At 42.3% G+C, this 21,564-nt stretch overlaps 1 protein-coding gene across 1 annotated transcript in view; it reads left to right on the top strand.

Moving 5' to 3' along the window:
• sema3c (sema domain, immunoglobulin domain (Ig), short basic domain, secreted, (semaphorin) 3C) overlaps window positions 1-21,564 on the top strand; it is a 47,048-nt gene that overhangs the window by 22,132 nt on the left and 3,352 nt on the right. The window contains exons 5-17 of the mRNA XM_074625323.1: window positions 3,680-3,799; window positions 7,182-7,272; window positions 8,866-8,985; window positions 9,676-9,818; window positions 9,904-10,018; window positions 10,542-10,611; window positions 13,120-13,264; window positions 13,440-13,662; window positions 15,898-15,986; window positions 17,395-17,436; window positions 17,669-17,826; window positions 18,553-18,620; window positions 20,255-20,385. Of these exons, the coding sequence (XP_074481424.1) occupies window positions 3,680-3,799; window positions 7,182-7,272; window positions 8,866-8,985; window positions 9,676-9,818; window positions 9,904-10,018; window positions 10,542-10,611; window positions 13,120-13,264; window positions 13,440-13,662; window positions 15,898-15,986; window positions 17,395-17,436; window positions 17,669-17,826; window positions 18,553-18,620; window positions 20,255-20,385 (1,515 nt within the window). The remainder of the gene's footprint in view (window positions 1-3,679; window positions 3,800-7,181; window positions 7,273-8,865; window positions 8,986-9,675; window positions 9,819-9,903; window positions 10,019-10,541; window positions 10,612-13,119; window positions 13,265-13,439; window positions 13,663-15,897; window positions 15,987-17,394; window positions 17,437-17,668; window positions 17,827-18,552; window positions 18,621-20,254; window positions 20,386-21,564) is intronic.

The following is a 21,564-nucleotide window of genomic DNA, read 5'->3' as shown; positions in this document are numbered from 1 at the left end:
AGGGGAGACTCGTGGGTACCCATAGAACCCATTTTCATTCACATATCTTGAAGTCAGAGGTCAAGGGACCCCTTTGAAAATGGCCATGCCGGTTTGCGCCTGCACCTTCTAACAGAGGACTGGAATATCTAGCTGCACTAGCGATGGCGCATACACAGAACCCCATACTGTAAATAGTAGCTGATACTGAATTTGCTGCCATTTGGCTCGAATATGTAGACTAAAGGTCTTGTCAGCTGTTCCCAGATCAGCTCCTCGTAGTGGGTCTACTGCGAAACAGTCCGCGCCGCCTCCCGGGATTTCCCTCTCCCATCTGTGAGCTTGTGTCATGTCCAACCACATGTGCAGCAGCAGATGTCTACAGGGTCGCCGACTGGAGACCCGGAGTCCTCCTGGCACCGGCGCAGTTTGTCAGCAATGAGAGTGAGGCGTGGGAGGAATCGAGGGCCACGGAGCGCCGTAGAAAAATAAACCAGAATCAAAGCTCGCAAATGGGACGCAGCTCATTGACACCAGCCTGATTCTGAGACGCACTTGTTAGCTGCAACACGATTTAATGAAGGCGTACAGCAGGACTCGGAAGACTGATTCCTCCTCCGCCTCTGTTCTCCTCTAATTGTGTTGTTCTGGTTGTACATGTTGCCTGTAGACGCTGCAGTGCAGAGAAGTTGTTAAAGAAGAAACCTCCGGAGCAAGTTTTTACATAAATTGAAAGCCTGAACGTGTAATTGACTTTCACTTCTTGGCAATATACGTTCTTTGATCACGCTACGACCAGCGCTGCCCGTTTGTCCTACATCCTGCAGCAGCTGGGGTAACGGAGCCAGGTTTTTGTACAACATGCTGTAGCAGAAATAGAGAAGAAGCTGTTTCCAGTCACTGAGTGATTTGTGTTGCTCTGAGTCACAGCCTGCCGCCGACAGGCTCCCACAAATATTTGGGTGAGCCATCTTTGTGTGGAGCCACCGAGCGGCCCCATCTCCCTTCTGTCATCCCTTTTTTCACTCACAACTCTGCCAGTTTCTCTTCTGAAACTTTCTTTTTTCGGTCTTACTATTTTTTCCACTCTTCTTGGTCATTTTTTCCAGCTCTCGGTTTTCTACTCTACCGCAGTATATTTCATTTTCTCTCTCCCATAATGCTGCTCCTCTTTCTCTTTCTTGAATCAGAGCACCCCCCGTCTCTCTGTTATGGTTACCCTGCACATCTGTATATATTAAGTTCCTCTTCTCCGATAGAATCTGCGGTCACGAGGGGCTCCAGTCCAGAGAGCGACCGCACATTGTTTGCACCGGAGGGTGCCACAGAAGGAGACATACTGTATAGACCAACCAGGTTTATTAACCCGGTAATGCTGTGATGGTCTTTTTTCTGAATTGTTTCCAAAAGACGAGGCCTCAACGTTACTAAAACAACACTCTAAGGGTATTTTGTCCAAACAATGTTTGTTTGGCAATGATTTCAATATTTTAGTTACAAAATCAACGCAAACATTTATAATACTTTTGACCGTTTTTATATTGAATGTACATACTTGAATTTGGATTCTTTTTTGTTTTCTTATTTACATTGTTATTGATCTTATTTGTTATAATTTAAGTTTTACTTGATCATATTTCATTATTATAATAAAACTACTCCATTTGGAGTCAAAATTATACAATTAAGTTGTTTTTTATTGATATTATACTGTGCACAATGGTAGAATGTGATGATGCACAGGGTAAATGTCATGGCCAAAGGCTCCATCGTGTGCACATAGCCTCCTGTAGTGGATATCAGTAGTATTTTATAGCCGGATTCACTATCAAGAAGTAGAAACCCCATTTGGCACACTTTGGGTATCCAAGTGGCCAAATGGAGAGTCCTCCTGGTCCTATCTTGACTAAAACCTTTGTAGAATCTATGTGCTTTGTGTTATTTATATCTGCTTTGGCACAGTTGTAGCCAAGGAGTTGCTGAATGAATTCAGTGACATGACTGTGAATTGCATCATTGCTATAATGGTGTTTTCCACTGTCTAATCTAGAAAACATCTTAGGCGAGGATACAAATTTAATTTTTTCCTTTGGTTCATCACAATTTACTCAGGCATAGTAACAGTCACAATGTCACTGACACTTGGGATGAATTATCTGAGGTCTTACCTATCCATAGAGACCAAGATCATGCATATAGACCTGGTAGTTGTGGAGCTGTTCTTGATTTATTTTAGGTATGTCTGTCAAACCACACCTTCCAGCACCCTAGGGCTTAATAAGTCAAGTCTGTTAGCTGCTAGCTCGAAAGCCTCCACTTTAAACGCAATGTGATCCGCACTTGAATTTGAGGCTGGATGCTGTTTATCTGGCACAGTCACGAAGGCTGTGTGCGTGTGAATAGGCAAGAGGAAAATAAAACAGGATACATATACATTGAAGGAGGGTGTGATGGGATGAATGGGTGATAAAAGTGAGGAGAAAGTAAGACAGACAGACAGAGAGAGATAAAGAGGTGGAGCATAAATAACAGAGATGGGTGTGTGACGGTGAAAAGTTGTTTTTGCGTCGATAGCTCCCGGTGGAGCCGTGCACCGGCCGTGAGCTGCAGCAGCTGCCATTCCTGCAGCCGCGGCCAAGTTCCTGACGGCTCCCTGGATACGTCTTCCTCTCCTCCCCACTTCTTTCTTCTTCTCTCTTCCTTTCTCCGCTCGTCTTCTGCAAGCTCAGACTTAATTAGCCACAAAGTCCAGCACTCCCGCTGCTGCCGTTTGGGTTTGGGGAAGTGAAAGCAGAGATGGAGGGAGACCGGTAATCGGCCTTACCTAGATATATCACATATACCACTGACGCTCTTTTTCCACTGGCCTTAATACCAGACCAGTGAGCTGTGGGATTGGTCGATTGTATAGCCGTCATAAGAAGTGAGATAAGTTCCCTCATATGGAATAGGATACTTGAGCAGAGATAAACAAGTTCTGGATGTGGTATTCACCTTGGCTGTATACCAGGAAATAGACCTTATCCTCTGGTATGTCTGTTGTGTCATAGCTGAGATGAAGGAAATATGAAAGTAATTATTTTATACAGGGCTGTAATGGATTAGAGGAGTGTTGCCAACTTCTATTCATACTGTTATTTAAGGTTTATTTAAGGTTAAATAACATTAAAGGTGATAAATTTGATATCCAGGGCATTAACATAGCAGCAAACTATTGTATAAGTAAAGAAATAGAGGAGTAATGTCTACCTGAGCAGAGAATGAAGTCACTCTCCCTCTGTGTGTGTTGTAATCTGAGTTTCTCCATGCTTTGTTTACATTTACATAGTTTACATACCGCGTGTGCATTTAGTGCATGTTCGTGCATGTGAGCGTGCCCCACTGGCTCGCTTACCTTTAAAGGGACACTACGTCATCCATTTGGACTCAAGGATGAACTGATTAGATTTTGGTGGTCAAAAGCCTAACAAAACATGCTTTTTGCATAACTCAATAATTAATTTTCTAATTATGACAATTCCACAAAAATGTCTAACAGGATAAAAGGATGAAGTGATGACATTTTGGACAGACATTGATGTAAACTGCAACATGACTGGTTGGCCGAGGCATACAACCACAAGGCAGTAATTCTAGTTAATGTTGTTTCTGACCTACTGAACTTTTTTTGTGTCTCTTTTTGTTTATCTGTGTTTTTCAGCACGGCTGTGGGAACTTCATCCGGGTGGTGCAGCCTTATAACAGAACTCATCTGTTCATGTGTGGCAGCGGAGCCTACAGTCCCGTCTGTGTGTACATCAACAGGGGCCGCAGACCAGAGGTGGGAACACAATGACGGATTCACTTCACTAAATATACAAAACTCTTGACGGTATAAACCATGTTTTGGGGACATTGGCCATTACTGTTGAGGAGCTAAAGAGAGACCTAAACTATCCATGTGTTTGGTAGATAATTCACTCCAGTTGTCCATTAACATACTTTAGGATACACTGCAGGCTGCTGAATGATACTCCACCACTAACATGACCTCACAAGTGAAACATAAGAACATCTGGTACCTTTAATCCTAAATTATAAAAGTATTTATACTTCAAATTAAAATAATGTGAAGGGGGTTTGGTGGTGGAACATTTTACAAAGCTAAAAATAATGAAGACGCAGTGGTTCCCCCATGTGGTTATTTAAAAAAACAAACCTAGTTACATTAACTTAATTGAGTTAGTGTAATTAATGTGCTTATTACGCAGTTAGGACAGTAATTAATAACTCTTCTTTTTTGTTATTCCCTAAAAAATAGCGTTGACTGTTAATGTCACCCAGAGGGCAATAAAATGAAAGTAATGGGAATACTGCCACCCAGAGCACGTAAACAAAAATAATTTTCTGTGAGAGAGATTAAGTAATCATAAAAATCCCTCAAGAGATGCGGATGAGAAATATTTATTTTTGTAATAAATCTGAATTTATCTGATTATTTAGAGGTTCAAAACAAAATATAACATGTTTTTGATTGATAGCGGCAATTATATGAAATAATAATAATGAATTATATTTATAGAGCGCTTTTCAAATACTCAAAGACACTTTACACGGGTTAAAATTATCATGTAAAACAGCACACTAAAGATATACAACACACACTTAGAAGAAATAAAAATAGAAAATTCAACACTCTGCTGGAAGGAGTAAAACATTACTATCATTGAGAGTCACTCAGTACTGGAAATGTATGAAGCGCATATGAAATTGCTATAATCACATCAAAGTTTATCTTTGCCTGAAACTAATTCCATGCCGGCATCAGATAGCGATTTTTTCAAACAATAGCATATTCCTTTTCTGTACCACGAGGAATTTAACAGTGTCACCACATGATAAGAAAAACTCCATAACTTTATAAGAGCAAAGTTTTCATGTCACCACATGAGAGGCGATGCTGAGGATAAGAGGGAGAAAATGGAGCTCTAGTGTCAGGGATGGAGGGCTGATTTCTGGGCGCTGCGCTCTCATCTCCGGCCACACAGCTCTGGAAGTGAGCGTGGGGAAGCCCTCCAGGAGGAAAGTGCTCACTGAGTTGAACAGCATTTAGCCACAGACTGCCGACTGCTGCCAAACACTAATAAGCAGAGCAGAAGTGAGCGAGCTCCCGACCAGGCTCTTTCCCGCACTGCGGTGCCTTTTGTCATTTGGGGTTTTTTGTTTGAAAGGCAAACTGCTCCGTTTGCAACTTCTGAGCTCAAACATGTCTCAAGAAAAACAGATCTGTTAAGTATAACAAGCTGCTGAAGCGGGAAGTTGACGGCTAGCTCACTGTGTGGACCTTTGCCCCGAGAACATGCCCCAGACTATCATGTTGTTTTGAAACTGGATGGGATGGCTGCAAAAGACAATGCTCCTCAGATGCCAACCCAGCCGCCAGAAAAAATGTTGGCATTGTACGTTTTATGCAAACCACGACGTTTCTGAACCAAAAATATGTTTCATAAATGTGTTTCACATCAGCCTCGTGTCACGCTTGCAGAAAGGCACAATGCCGCATGGTTAACGTTGTGAAACGATTGGTTAGGTTTAGGCAACAAAACTACTTGGTTAAGGTTAGAAAAAAGATCATGTGTTAAAATAATAACGTAACTAACATAGATAAATATCAGTCGTCCTTAGCGGACTTAATGGTGTTGCGTAACAAGCGTATCTCACACGAGATACAAACAGCGGTTTCCTGGCTGAACGTCCTGTGTTTGTTTGACCCATCTACCACCGCTCACTCCCGCACTTAGTGGCCTTTCCTGCTTGTTATACTCGTTGTTATACCACGTAACTCTCATTAGGGAATGGGATTGTGACGTCACCGACAGCAAGTCGGCCAGTTTTGGAAGATAAAGGGTAAGACTGTCATCCGCTGGCTGTTTACTGCACGTTTCAAAAGGTAACACAAAACACGAATAAGATTTAAAGGCCGAAATGTTGTATATACAGTATACAGTCAGAAACAAAGATAGATACTGGTAGATTAATTATGCAGTATTAGCCAACGTTTTGTCAGTATTCAGTTTGCATAACATTAGCTGGGTTATCTTTGTCCGGATGATTGCGTAGTTGGTATTTGGCTTGTAGATCTGAAGAACCTCCTAATATATTATCGCCCCTTTGTCATACTTTATATATTTCTGATGATGAACCATTGACAGATGACAGATGAATAGACCGGTGATCAACTGTAGCTCCGTACGCTATCCTCCAAAAACAGCCCAGACTGCTCCGTGCTGCCCGTTTCCTATAACGGTTGCTTGATCTACTACATCACTTGCTCTGACCGAATGTAAATTCGTCGTCATTCAACATGTCCGTCGTTTGCCGAAACATACAATGCCAACATTTTGTTCCTGGCGACTTGGCTGCAGACGCATAGTGAATTATACACACTGCAATAAATGTCCATCTGAGTCAATTAGTCTTTTATTTAGTCCTTAAATCTTTTAAATTGTGCAATACCTCCACTCCAAAGTAGTTACACTTGGATCAGAAATTCCCCAGAAACATTCATCAGTACAAACAGTTGTCACTTCTTGAAAGAAACATCCAAGTGAACCAGCAATAAACACAATGCATTTTTTGAGTGCATGGAGGACTTTAATGGTTCATTGCAACATCAAATTGCTTTTTAAAAGGGATACTTTTTGGAGTGTAGAGGTTAATGACCGATGGAGTCAGTCCACCTCTTGGCGAACGGAGACATTTTCCTGGAAAAATTCTCCTCGGCTGACGTCACTTGCTTCCCCGTTCAAGGAAGCAGAACCACCACCGTGGACCAGACCTAAATAGGACGAGACAGGAAGCTCTATATTTCTCCCAGGTTACTGTAAAAGGCATTTGGACCGTCCATTCCGCCACAAGGAGGGAGGTTTTAAACTTGGCAGCCTTTCCACCTGAGATGGAGAGATGGCTATCCAACACGTTAGCAGGGAAATTCCTCCGAAATGCAATTTTCTTTTTACTGTCCCACATGGGCCAGTAGAGGTAGACCAGAACCGTTTCTGTGCTTAAAACCAAAAGGGAGGGAAACGTGAGCAGGGCTACCTTGTGGGACGTTCGGCACGCTCATACATGCAGTTTTATTGATGTAGAGGCCACTGGACGGAGTAGCTTTATCATATAAATCTGTCTCCACAGTCTCTGACTTCCTCTTTTCTCTGTCGCAGGAACAAGTGTTTCACATCGACTCCAGGAGCGAATCTGGAAAAGGGAGGTGCTCCTTCAACCCTCAAGTGAATACAGTCTCCGTCATGCTCAGTAGGTGCCTCCTACCTCCACATTCATGACTTCACTGCCTTTTGTTTTTCTCTACAGTAACAGAGCCCTCTTTGTTTGTGGCCTCCAATGTTGGCACTTTAATTTGTAGTATCTGTGTACCCCATTCAGTAGTGCGTCTTCTAGCAAAGCCAGCCAATCAAATGTCAGTCAGTATCATTATGTCTTTGCACAAGAAGTGAGGAGAATTCAAACACAGACCACCAGAAGCTACAACCAGGTCAGGCCGCTCCCTCTCTTTGCTTTTGATCCCTGATTGGTCGAGGAGTGTTGGGTTGCTGTTGACACGGCTAAAGGCGACACATTGCACCCTCAGCTCTGCTTTCAGACACCCGAGCATGGCCGTGTCAGCAGCAGCTTTGCCAGCTAGTGAGCGCCTTCAGAGATGCACCAAGAGGGAGTCAGAGGGGAGGGTGGTATAACCTAAAGGGGCAGGAGGGAAGGCGCTCTGCCAAGTGGGAGTCGAGGTCAAAGGCAAGGCTGTCAAAACCGTGATGCGGCTCTCCGAGCCTCAGAGAATCAGAGGAAGTGTCTGGGCCACAGACTGTATATAAGAAGTGGACGTAGTCACCGTGACGTCACCCATTGGTTTGTCGACTGCCGTTTCGAAGCCTCGAGTTGGCATCTTGGCCGTCGCCATTTGGGTTTTTGGCTGTCGCCCTCTTGGTTTTTGGCCGTTGCCATTTTCATCTCTTTTAGACGACCAAAAAGGTTATAATTAAATGTTATATTTAACTTTGATGAACTGAAAACTCACTGTGAAAGGGTTAAAGTTGTGAGGCGAAAACACGGACAACTCCCTGACCGGACAACACTGTGGTAGCGACCTGTCAATCACAAGGTAGCCTCGCCCTAAAGCATCCCCTGCTTTATGGTCTATTTGACTCTAAATGGGACCATAATTTACTAAATGAACTTCATGCTGTATTGAAGAAGACTCTATACCAGCGATTGAGACCATAAACTCATGTTTACAATGTTTACTGAGGTAATAAATCAAGAGAGAAGTAGGCTCATTTTCTAATAGACTTCTATACAATCAGACTTCTTTTTGCAACCAGAGGAGTCGCCCCCTGCTGGCTGTTAGAAAGAATGCAGGTTTAAGGCATTTCCTCTTTTCAGGCCCGGAGGTTGCCGCCTGGTTTGGACTCGATCAAATCTGCGTTTCATCTCCTCTTTCTCATGTTTTGGACCCTCTGTGGCCGCCTCAGTGCTGTCATCACTTGCTCCTTAGCAAGCCAGCTTGGATGCACGCCACATACCCCTAATCCTCCCCTATAACTTGCCCCACATCCTCCAAAACACATGGTCTGGAACGGATGGATGATGAAGTGAGAGTAAAGGAATGATAAAGAGCTGTGGAGAGTACAAAGTCTGTTATTAGCAGAAGAAACAAATGCAGACTGTAAACCCAGTCTTAGAATCAAATATTAGTGTATTTTATCCATAGTATCTTAAATGTCCGAGGCTGTTTCAGTATTTTCTCGGTTTCTAGAAGCACTGTAGATTGTTTTGTTTTTTTGGGCTCTACAAAATATGTGAGCATATTGTTGATTTGCTGTGTGTTTCCTTTAGACCAGGAGCTGTTCTCAGGCATGTACATTGACTTCATGGGGACGGATGCTGCCATCTTCAGGAGCCTGACAAAGAGAAATGCAGTGCGGACAGACCAGCACAACTCTAAGTGGCTTAGTGGTGAGCACAAATATTCTCTAAAGATTTTAAATGTGTATATATTAGGGCTGTCGATCGATTAAAATTGTTAATCGCGATTAATTGCAAATTAATCCAATTTTTTATCTGTTCAAAATGTACCTTAAAAGGAGATTTATCAAGTATTTAATACTCTTATCAACATGGGAGTGGGCAAATATGCTTGCTTCATGCAAATGTATGTATATATTTATTATTGGAAATCAATTAACAACACAAAACAATGACAAATATTGTCCAGAAACCCTCACAGGTACTGCATTTAGCATAAAAATATGCTCAAATCATAACATGGTAAACTGCAGCCCAACAGGCAACAACAGCTGCCAGTGTGTCAGTGTGCTGACTTGACTATGACTTGCCCCAAACTGCATGTGATTATCATAAAGTGGGCATGTCTGTAAAGGGGAGACTCGTGGGTACCCATAGAACCCATTTTCATTCACATATCTTGAGGTCAGAGGTCAAGGGACCCCTTTGAAAATGGCCATGACAGTTTTTCCTCGCCAAAATTTAACACAAGCTTGGAGCGTTAGTTAACCTCTTTCGCAACAAACTAGCATGACATGGTTGGTACCAATGGATTCCTTAGGCTTTTAATGCGTTAATGCGTAAATTTCTCTTTCATTTATTGATTGTTAAAGTCTCTGTGTATTCTTGTTTTTCATCCAGAGCCGATCTTCATAGACGCCCAGCTGATCCCAGACGGAACGGACCCCAATGATGCCAAGTTGTATTTCTTCTTCCGTGAGCGGCTGACGGATAACAGTGGAAATACTAAAAATATCCACACCATGGTGGCCAGAGTGTGTCCAGTGAGTGCCTTTTGCCCGTGCCTAAATGAATCAACAGTGCATGTTTTGTGGTTTCGATTTTTATATGTGCAGCTTTTGTGTGCAGAGTGACATCGGAGGACAGCGGAGCCTGGTGAACAAATGGACCACCTTCCTCAAGGCCCGGATGGTGTGTTCAGTCCTGGAGGAAGACGGCACCGAGACTCACTTTGACGAACTCGGTGAGTGAAATGAAGTAACAGGAACGCCGTGTTATATATTTCTTTAATTTATTGCGTGACTTCCAGGCTCCCATTTTGTTTTCATCGTCCGTGAAACAAGTTTAAAACAAAACTTTTAGAAAATACGAGACCATTTTAATTCCCGAAAGCTCGCCTATTTTCGTTCCATGGTTTTCCAGTGATTGCTTTCTCCATAAACAATCCATGAAACTTCCTTTGTTTTGTCTGGATTAGGGGCTGGAGCCTGTTATCAACTTCCATAACAATTGTTCTGTTGTTTTTGGTTACCTTGTCTTCATTTATGAGCATATTATTCCAGACCTTCCTGAGCTGAGGCGCTCTGAAAACTACAAACACCTCAAAGCTGCTTTTCCATTTAGCTCATCAGGCATCAATCTGTCAACATGTGCAGTTATTAATTCATGCATTCATCCCTTTTTGGCGACCTCACCTGCAGGATGAGGTGATCTGCGATGTAGGGAATTTGTCGAAGGTATAACACATGTGTGTTTTTCCCTTTCAGAAAACGTGTTTTTGCTGGAAACCGATCAGCCCAAGGGCCTGTTGGTGTTTGGAGTCTTCACATCCACGAGGTAAGGCCGCCGGGCGATGAGGCCAACCGTAACATTCCTGCAGGCCTCGGCGGTTATGTTAATCACTGACTGGATATCAGCGGGAGGGGATGTGCTTGTCAAAGGGCCCGTTACATAGAGACGTCATGTGTCATGTTGCAGAACAGCTTATTCAGATGATGAACTATCAGTTTGCAGCATCCTGGTGGCTTCACCATATGGCCTTCGTTTTGATGATCGTAGGCAGCACGGTATTATTTTGCTGAACGAGTGCGAGAGATATATTTATAGTACGCATTGATACAGAATATGTATTACATGACACGTATTGTTGGACGGAGTACTAGTACACAGCAGGATTTGTGAGTGCAGAGAGAATTTCATTACTGCATTTTCCAGAAACCCGAGCCTTGTTCGTCAGGATTCAGAGAGAAAAAGGAAGGAATATGGTCACATATTTCTCTTTGAATTATATCTGAGAACTCAACTCACTCATGATATTTATATATACTTTGTTAAAAAATTACCAAAACCCACTTTTGGTCAGCCGGTTCCAGAGAAAGCAGAAGAGAAAGTGACAAATACTAAATCTTTTACCTCTCCAATGTGCATTATGGTTGTTTTTATTATCTATTTATTCTTGCCTTAATCTGGTAGTATGACTTGTATGTCTTTAGCAGTGGTGGAAGAAGTACTCAGATTTTTTACTTACTTTAAATAAAAGTAGAAATGCCATAGCCTATAAATACTACATTTCAAGTAAAAGTCTTGAATTCAAAATGTTACTTAAGTAAAAGTACAAAAGTTTAACAGTGTTTTATTATCATAGAATATTATATTGTTCTGTTTTTATCACTAACAAATACACGTGAGAGCTTTTTAATGTTGTAGTTCGTCAATGTGGAGCCAATTTTTGATAATTTCTATACTACCTGGGTAGATAGGTAGCATAGTACTGCATCGTATCATATAATCAGATCATTTAAAAAGTAACTAGTGTCAAGTAAATGTAGTGGAGTAGAAGTAGAAAGTAGCATAAAATGGAAATACTCAAGAAAGTACAAGTATGTCAAAATTGTACTTAAGTACAGCACGTGATTGTACTTTGTTAGATTCCACCACTGGTCTTCAGAGACGAAGGAAATATGTTAAATGCAGCAAAGTCTCCCCACAAAAATCCAAAACATCGAAGTTACACGGCGTCTTAAACCACTCGACCGCCAGACGCCCCATTTTGTGTTCTTTGTTTGTTTGTTTTTACTGTGTTTGTACCCAGTTTTAAACGGCCGCCTCCCTCTGCATTACAGTCTTTGTCCCTGCTAACTCTTATATTACATGTAAAGCTACAACAATTAATCGATTAGTTGTCAACTATTAAATGAATCGCCAACTATTTTGATAATCGGTTTGAGTCATTTTTCAAGATAAAAAAGCCTAAATTCTCTGATTCCAGCTTCTTAAATGTGAATATTTTCTTGTTTCTTTACTCCTCTATGACAATAAATTTAATATCTTTGAGTTGTGGATAAAAATAAGACATTTGAGGACGTCATCTTGGGCTTTGGGAGACACTGATTGACATTTTAAAGACCAAACAACTAATTGATTAATTGAAAAACTAATCAACAGATTAATCAACAATGAAAATAATCGTTAGCTGCAGCCCTAATTAGGTGTAGGAGTATTTTCTCAACTCAATAAGCAACACTTGATCCTCCAGTTTTTCTGAAAAAAAATCAGACACAAAATGGTTTTCTTTTGACAGAGACGACATGATATAAAATAATAAAGGAGTAATATATTGAATCATATATAAAAAGTAAATATTTTGCCCTTTTTTTTTTTACATTTGAGAACATCTTATAATTTCTACTACTATTAAAATGGAAAAACATCATTTAAACATCATGATCTTTGACATACGTTAACCACATACTGACTAAACCTCTGTGGTAACTGAAGAAACCCACAATGAATGAGCTGATGTCTCTCATTCAACAGAAAGTCACAGTCAGCGGGGTTGCACGGCAAATTTAGAGGTTTAAAGGAACGGTCACTTGATCCGCATGCTCTGATCTCTAATTGAGTTTGTCTGGTTAACCCAGGCTGACGCTGCCACAGGCCCTCCGATCGATCCACTCGTTAGCTCAGGATCATAGAGAGGTTACAGTAGAGTATCCCGGCCTAAAGAACACAGCCAAACCAAACAGTGAGGTCCTTGAGGTCTCTTACCTCGGTGTTATTCCTTCCTCCGCACTGTGATTCTTCCTCCGTCTCCACTTTGCACAATATGCTTCAGCTTCCATCTCAACAAAGACTCTTTTATGTGTGAAGCAGTGTGTGGTTTTAAATGACTCTGCCATCAGATCAATGAGGGAGAAATAGGTGAGCTGTCTCCACCGGAGAGCAGCCTTAGTTCCACCCCAGACTGCACATCCGTAGAAACAGAGATCAGATATTGTAGCTGGGTGGGTCTCGATGTTGTGAGTGCGTTGTGTTTCATTGAAAGTATGCATCTCATTTCCTCAGCTCCGTGTTTAAAGGCTCTGCGGTGTGCGTGTACAACATGGCCGACATCCTCACCGTCTTCAACGGGCCCTTCGCTCACAGAGACGGGCCCAACTTTCAGTGGGTGGCGTTCCAGGGGCGCATCCCGTACCCACGGCCCGGAACCGTGAGTTCATTTCTAGGGCCATTCATTCATTCATTCATTCATTCATTGGTTATTTCAGTGCTGAATTCTAAAATAAAATATAACATAACGTCTATTATCTTAATAAGCACATGTATAAACTATAACATGTATTTTGTCAATGACGACAATGACACACTTCCTTTTGTTTCTCCAGTGTCCCGGCGGAGCCTTCACACCTGACATCCACACAACGAAGGAGTTCCCGGACGACGTGGTGACCTTCGTACGGAACCACCCGGTCATGTTCAACCCCATCCACCCAGTGGGGAGGAGACCTCTGGTGGTCCGGACCAACGCCGACTACAAGTACACATCAGTGGCGGTGGACCAGGTGATGGCTGCCGACGGCAACTACCAAGTGCTCTTCCTGGGAACAGGTATGAATGTAGACGGGTCCTGCAGATTGCAGCAAACCTTGAGGGTCTTTTTAAGCCTGCGAGCTTTACGAATAGATCATTTCTTATGGCCACAACAAAATGTCTGGAGGTCGGGGTGGATGGACGGGTCAAACAAACACAGGAGCTCATATTGGCTAAGATGATTTATTAGTGTAGCTCTAATGATTTTGCATGTTTATGTCACCTCAATCCTTTAACCAGGCAGTTAGAAGCAAAACCCTGTTTACAGTGAAATGACGGAAAGTAGCAGTAACACAATCCTTCTCTCTCATATAAGTCGACAGTGTGGCGTTTTATAAGTAAATGATTGTTGAGTGGAGTCCCGTTTCCACAGCTGATAATCAGATAAGCTGATAAGAGGGGACACTTTGGCGTGTTGGCGGATTTCAAAACACAGACGAGACAGCATGACACAGCATGTACTGTAGCATTAATTATGTCTCCAAAAGGTCATAGACAGGGCGATAAGACAATGTCCTTGAGGAGAGGACTTTGACCTCGTATGGTTTAATTTTATTAACCCCCTGACCGACTTTACTCTCTTTCAGAGGCTGTAGCAAGTTCAGTTTTGAGTTTTGGCTAAATAATGCTAAATAAAGATGGGCTAAATTTTGTTGAGGAAAAACTGGCGTGGACATTTTCCCAGGGATCCCTTGACCTTTGACCTCAAGTTATGCACATGAAAATGGGTTCTATGGGTACCCATGAGTCTCCCCTTTACAGGCATGCCCACTTTATGATAATCCCATGCAGTTTGGGGCACAAACATGCAGTTTTTTGCATGCAGTATAAATGTGTTATTTTCGCCTATTCTAAAAATAGTGTATTTGAATATTTCTGCATACTATGGTCCATAAACAGTCTTTGAATTACATAAATTGTGTATGACTGTAAAGCTGAGACTCTTGTGGATCCAATGAGCCCAGCTGTGTTCATGTGTGATGATGTTAGTCCCCATAGTAGCCATTTCATTGTAATGAGACAATTTTTTGAAACTTGACCTCACTGTATAGAATGACCTGAGGTGACCTCTAGGATAATCACAGCCTCATGAAACTTTACAGCCACAAACTAGAGAACTAGAGCATTCAGAGGATGGATGGCTTTCATAGCTAGACTGACAATAAGGGGGTTTCTGAGCAGTTTACACAACAGAAGTGCTCGCCATCCAATCGCCGAAAAATGCAATTATTGCAGAAATGTCAAAATGTCAAAGGTTTTTGATACCAAATCACAGCATGGCTTTTTCTATGATGTTTTTCAAGGTCTTGGTGTCTTAATGTGATATTCTGAAGGGATTATTGATCATTTTTATCAATACTCGACAACAACTGTGTTAATAACAACAACTTAAGTTGTAGTAGTTAGGACTAGAACAACTTGACACACAGAGCTGAGCTGCATCTCAAATTAATCGTCAGGTTACCAGCTTTCAGATGATGTACACCACTTCTATGTGACATCTACTGTTGACCTGCTATCTCCCCTTAAAGACCCACTGTACCCCACTAAAAAATACAAAAACGAGTCTGTGTTATCTCACAAAATCTGTTATCTCACCTCGCAGGCAGAAAGTTTCCGACTGATTATGAGATTAAATGTTCCAGAGAGCACAATATATATTACATCTCTTGTTTCTGCGCTCACAACATGCTGGTTAAACAGTGTGTGTGTGTGCACATAATTATGCGTGCGTGTCCACTTGTGCACATGTTTGCATTCAGCAAGCAGCTCTGGGACTCTCTCTCTCTTTCTCTCTCACAGCTGCTTGTGTTTATCAGGCAGCCTCTCCGTTCTGGTTCTCCTGCCTTGGATTGTTGAAGAGAAGCCAGCGCTGTCTCACCATATCTGAGCCCCCCGAAATGCTGCTTTGTCTCAAGGATGAGGGCGCCGCTCTTATCGGGCGTTTTCAGGGAGCTCTTACTCCTTCTCCCTGCTCCGCTGCTCCGACTCCCAGGACAAAAACAGCCGTATTGATGATGCATTTCGCCCTTTCCGTGGCCCTCGTCCTCCGTTGCGCGGGCTTAAGAGCTTCCATTCCCAGCCCTGCCACAGTTGATTTTGCTATGAAAACTGGCCCTGGCTATCATGCCTAATTCAAAAGCAAACATGGGCAAAGGAAAACAGACTTTTAAGTATTCTAGTTTCACTGAGAGTGTGAGTTTGCCGTATCTGTTTCACACAGTTGTTTAATGTTTGCTCTCTGCCCCGCAGACAAAGGTACAGTACAGAAGGTGATTGTGCTGCCAAGCAATCAATCCCTGCATGAAGATCTGATCCTGGAGGAGCTGGAAGTGTTTAAGGTCAGCTGTCTGTTTTTCTCCCTCGTACTTTCATCCTTTTTTCTTTCCCAAAATCAAAGGCAGAGATGGGGGGAGGAGGAGGGCGCTTGGCCACGACACAAAGGCCAGAGGCAGACAGACAGACAGAGGCAGGGTGGCATTCAGGAGATGGATGTTCTGCAGCGTAGTGCAGCGCAGAGTGATGGGAAACATGCTAACAGACGGAGAGAGTCTGCTCGTTGCCCTCGAGTGAACCTCCGCACATGCTGCTTTATCAAATAACTGTGATCAACCAGTGATCAGACGCAAAGGCTACTTTGATCTTACGCTCCACCTGGACTATAGGGTCCTTTCAGTCTGAGGTTTATTCTCAAAAAATGGAATATGTTCCTTATAGAAAGTTACATCTGGCGAGAAGCTGATCCTATATGGCTACCATGTCTATTTTTTCCTCACCAATTTTTAGCCTAACTACCAATGGATTCCTTTTCTAGCTTTTTTCGCCAGCGGGCCATCGGATTGTTAACAGGTTAATAGTTTACATAATATAAGTTTGATACTTGGCGTCCGTATTGCCGTGCAAAATATCGCAATACCATGCTGTGTCACTTTTTTCCCCCACCCCTACTGGTAACGCCATTCTCCTCGCTCCGAGGCCATCCTTACCATAATAACACAACATTAGGAGCAACGGAAGTCAGATGGCGGCTGGCGGTACCACGGTTTTGCATTCAGTTTCCAACCCGTTCTAACCCCAACTCGTCACATACGGCTGCTTCGTCACGCCCCCTTGGCGTCACTTTATTTTTCACATCAAAGCTAATATAGTTACACTCGGCGTCACTTTAGGATCAGGCAACAAAACCACTATAGTTATGTTTAGGAAAGAACTACATGGTTGGGCTTAAAACTGCTACGTTTGTAAATGAACGTTGGGATTACATTATAGTTAATGGAAAGCCCGGTGCGTCTCATACAGGCGCTAAAGGGGCTTTGTGCGGCGGTATCACATGCCGACGGCCGTGACAAAATATTGGTATTTGACGCCCTTGGAATGAGAATAGGCTGCAGTTTCACCAGCGTATCGGAGAGCTACGGTGTTTGGTTTGTCCATTTTGGGCTACAGTAACATGGCGGACTCCGTGAAGAGGATCCGCTCCCTCTGTAGATATGAAGGGCTCATTCTAAGCGAACGAAAACACAACGATTCTTAGTTTCAGGTGATTATACACTAATGAAAACATAGTTATTGATATTATATTCCATTTTTTGCCAATAGATCCCCCAAAATGTTACACACTGTTTAAGTAAAGTCTTATAAGCTGTTTTCCCCGACGTGTTCCCAACTATTACTTTAAAAGCTTGATTGAAATAAGTTAATTATGTCTAAAAGCTCTGAACTTGGCTCTTGTATGTGCTCTTTTTTCAGAACGAAGCTCCTGTTACAAACTTAAAAATATCCTCGAAAAAAGTAAGTGTCCTTCCAACATATTAAGTGCAGTTTTATTGTTTTAATATGTCATTTGCTGTCCGTGGCTACTATGTAATGCACGAAACACAATCTCTCCCGTGCATAATAAGCCTCCCAGAGGCACGGAAATAATAAGCCATAATTGTTTCGGCGCTCTGTCCCATTTTCCTGTCAGCCGGCCACTTATTAAGACAAACAGCGCGGCTGACATTTGAACTGTTTACTTTTGCAGCAACAGCTGTACGTCAGCTCTGAGTTCGGGGTCTCGCAGGTCTCCCTGCACCGTTGTCACGCTTACGGCTCGGCCTGCGCTGACTGCTGCCTCGCCAGAGACCCCTACTGCGCCTGGGACGGGCTCAGCTGCTCACGCTTCTATCCCACCGGCAAAAGGTACGCAAAGGTTTACAGCTTTAGGGTTTGGTGCCAGTATTCAGTACCTTTAAATTTCATGCAAAGAAGTATTATGTGTCCACCAAGGACTGTTCTCATGGGAGCATTGAAAAAACAATTTTTACACCCCCAAAACGAATCTTTCAGTGTTCAGTATTTCTGCTCACTTGCGTTCACTTTTGCCTAATTTGCCATAAGAATGAACCTGAACATGTTGAATGAGGGCAACAGATGATGTACAACAACATGTCGAACAAGAGTGCTGCTTACAATATGTGAGGGCAGAAAGATCACACGGCTGGAGTCCGTCAGTGCTCACTTCAACATAAGTATGTCACTAATTCTGCTTTTGTTGTTTTCCCTTCGCCCGTCTAGACATAACACAGACGAGCAGACTCTGAGCGACACCTCGATACCTCTCTGGTCATTTTAGTGTCTCTTGACGTTCCCAGTCAGATGCAGGTCAAGTTTAGTTTGGTCGCAGAACAAAAGCCTCCAGCTTTCCTGCGGAAAAATGTGTCTGAAATGTGTCAGCTGTTTACTTGTTCTTTTCCTCAAGCTGTTCTATATGAGTGTGCACCGCTGAGCGGAACAACAGTCAGATTTTCCTCATATTGTCTTGGCACTGACGTCTCCTTCCACAGTTTCTGTACGAGATGAACATGTTGTATTTGTTCTGTATTTAGCTATTTGTACTCATTGCTTTTTTTCCCTTTTTTTTTTAAGGAGAAGCAGGCGGCAGGACATTATGCATGGAAATCCACTCACTCAGTGCAGAGGATTCAATCTAAAAGGTAATTTAAAGCTGCATTAATCAGTATTTTTATATTAAAGGATCAAGTGACTGTGTGTAATGTGAAAGGTGTCGCTCGAAGGGACAAACCCACAGAGAATTTTCACCCAACTTTACATTTTCCCTCTTAGCTTAGCCTCTATTTCAGGCAGTTTCGTTTTCAGCTCTGATAAACCCACTCTAAGCTACCGGCTCGGCACCAAAAAACAGACAAACTGAGCAAGTAGCTGGTGAAGAAAAGAGGCTATAAAGGCAGACTTTTTTCTCAGGAATTAGCAGAAACCAAAACAGAGTTAATGCTCAACTGACATTCATCAGGTAGACAGGAAATCAACTCCAAATTAACCTTTAAAAAACAGTCCGTTGTTTGCATGAGTCTCTTTAAATCTAAAATAAAAACCATAACAGCTAGAGCATTCTGTCTTTTTGCAGTGGAAAGCTACGGCTTCTGTCTTTCACGTCATCACGTTGTACGCTCATGATGACGTCATCAAGTTACGTTACATAACAAAACTATCAAATCTCCTTTGCACTCAATCTGCTCATGAAAATGTGCATAGTTCAAATAACTTGTGGAGTGTTATGAAATATTTTTTTCATGTTTCTACATTTATAAATCTTTTGGATCAATATGTTTTGTGTGTTTATTTTGTAACATTTGATGAAAAAACATCTCTAATTTTTGTATTTTTTGACACAGTATCAATACTTTTGTCAATTAATATGGTTTATTGGCTTTTATAACCTTTTAGTTTAGGGTTTGATTCAAAGATAATCCAAGAAATGACATCACAATAAGCAAAAATACCAATGTAGGCACTGGCGGACCATTTCTATTGCAGAGTTTAAAGGGTTAATACTAATGTTACTACGTGTCAGCAAGATGTGTAAATAGGCAACTGGTTGCTAACATGTTAGTCCTGACAAATTGATAAGGTACTGTATATGTCAGTGTTGTGTTTTCAGCTTGTTTTATGTGTCCAAAAAAAAGAAAGCATGCCGCTTTAAAATGTATTTACCTATGGTATGTATTTATAAAGAGACATTTGTCATGTCAGAGATACTGTACTTTCGCAACAGATTGGCAAAACTGCCAGTGCAATTAATACAAAATGATTGTAGCTGTTTACACCGAAGCTGTAGCTGCAACTCCTGTATGTTTCTGTGAGTCCAGGTGCTGCACAACATCCCTCACTAACGTTCACCCGGTAGTACCGACAGGGTGCACTTTAATGAGAGCTGAGGATTCGCTCCCCAGAGTGTCCCATTTCCATGAACAGTTTACATGTCTAAATTAAAACGAGCTCGGGGAACCAACCATATGGCCATTACCACTAATTAGTCACAACCCTGTCACACATCCAGCTGCGTGATGAACCGTTTAGCTGCGACAAAAACGACACGGTTAAATGAAACGAGACGGAGTTGCGGCGACGCATCGCCGGTTGTTTTGTCAGTGAGCAGAAAACTGAAGAAGTCTGGGTGGGGTTTGGTTGTGCTGCAGGTGTCGGACTAAGCTTTTTGTCAACATTTCCCTCTCACAGATTTGAGTCCATCTGCGGGGTTTGTGTCTGTCATCAAGTGACGTCTGACATCACTCCCTCGTGTGTGTGTGTGTGTGTGTGTGTGTGTTAGCTTACAGAAACGCAGTGGAGATGACGCAGTACGGCGTGAAAAACAACACCACCTTCCTGGAGTGTGTTCCCAAGTCTCCTCAGGCCTCCATTCGCTGGCTCATTCACAGGGACAACGACAGGAGGAAAGAGGTCAGTTTGACATTTAGAGAGGCTGACGTGGCACATTGGACACAATGGAAATCCACTCTAGATATGCAGCTGATTAAACGTCCTTCTGGTGTTTTGGTCACGTAGTTAAATATTACATAAAACATAAAACGTGTCATCACAATCAAAGGAGCTCACGTGCTTGATCAGGACTCGTATGGCCCCGAGGAGTGACACGGTGAACGTGGAGCATCATAATGAGCGGAGATACAGATCAGACATGATATGGACCTTGACTAATGACTGGATTCTCAGCGGGGAAACAAATATTTGACACTCTTTTAACCCCCTGAAAGGCTGTTAAAGATTAAATAAAGCTGGGCAAGAGTGCGTCTGCATGAAAAATCTTTTATGGATTAAGTCCTCACCTCAGTGGAGCGGACTCGGAGTAATGGCCGTTTTATAGCCGTTTCCCCGTGAGAATAGAAGTTGGCCTCAAAATAAATCACTTTAGTTTTATGGTGTGTAATCATTGGAGTCTTTTACTAAACTAAGGTCCAGCTGGTTTTAAAGAAGTCAGTGGAAAAGGAATAAACTGTTGCATTTAGAGTGTCAGCATCAGTTTAGTCTCGTTGTTTTAAATTGACAACGACGAAGGAACTTCTTTCCGCATCTCCACTTTGACGGTTTTTCTTCTTTTGTTTTGACTGCATTTCAACTTCTTTCAGTATTTCAACTATTCCAAACGTTTCAACAGCAAATTTTCCGTGGCAACCACACGTGCAATTTCTCCAGAAAATGTTTCCTTTTCTAACCTATAAGAGAATCTGAAATAAGAGAGTCCATCTTGCTCTTTATGACTGTACGCTTGTGTCAGCCTCGGCCAGGGGCATTTTGTTTCCGGGTTCTCCGTCCGTCTGTACGTCCGTCCGGTCCTTTCTCGTGAACGTGATATCTCAGGAACGCCTTGAAGTAATTTCTTCAAATTTGGCACAAAAACGTCCCCTTAGACTCAACTGATCAAGGTCAAAGGTCAAAGGTCACTGTGACCGGACATCCATCCCATTCTCTCAAAAGCGATATCTCAGAAACGCCTTTGAGCAAACACGTTTTTGGCCATAACTCAAGAATTCATATGCAAATTATGACAATTTCACACAAATGTCTAACAGGATAAAAAAGTGATGACATTTTGGACAGACATGGATGTAAACTGCAACT

Source organism: Sebastes fasciatus, chromosome 23, assembly GCF_043250625.1.
Source record: "Sebastes fasciatus isolate fSebFas1 chromosome 23, fSebFas1.pri, whole genome shotgun sequence".
Taxonomy (NCBI): domain Eukaryota; kingdom Metazoa; phylum Chordata; class Actinopteri; order Perciformes; family Sebastidae; genus Sebastes; species Sebastes fasciatus.
Note: the sequence above shows the minus strand (reverse complement) of the source record. Positions and strands in the feature narration are given on the sequence as shown.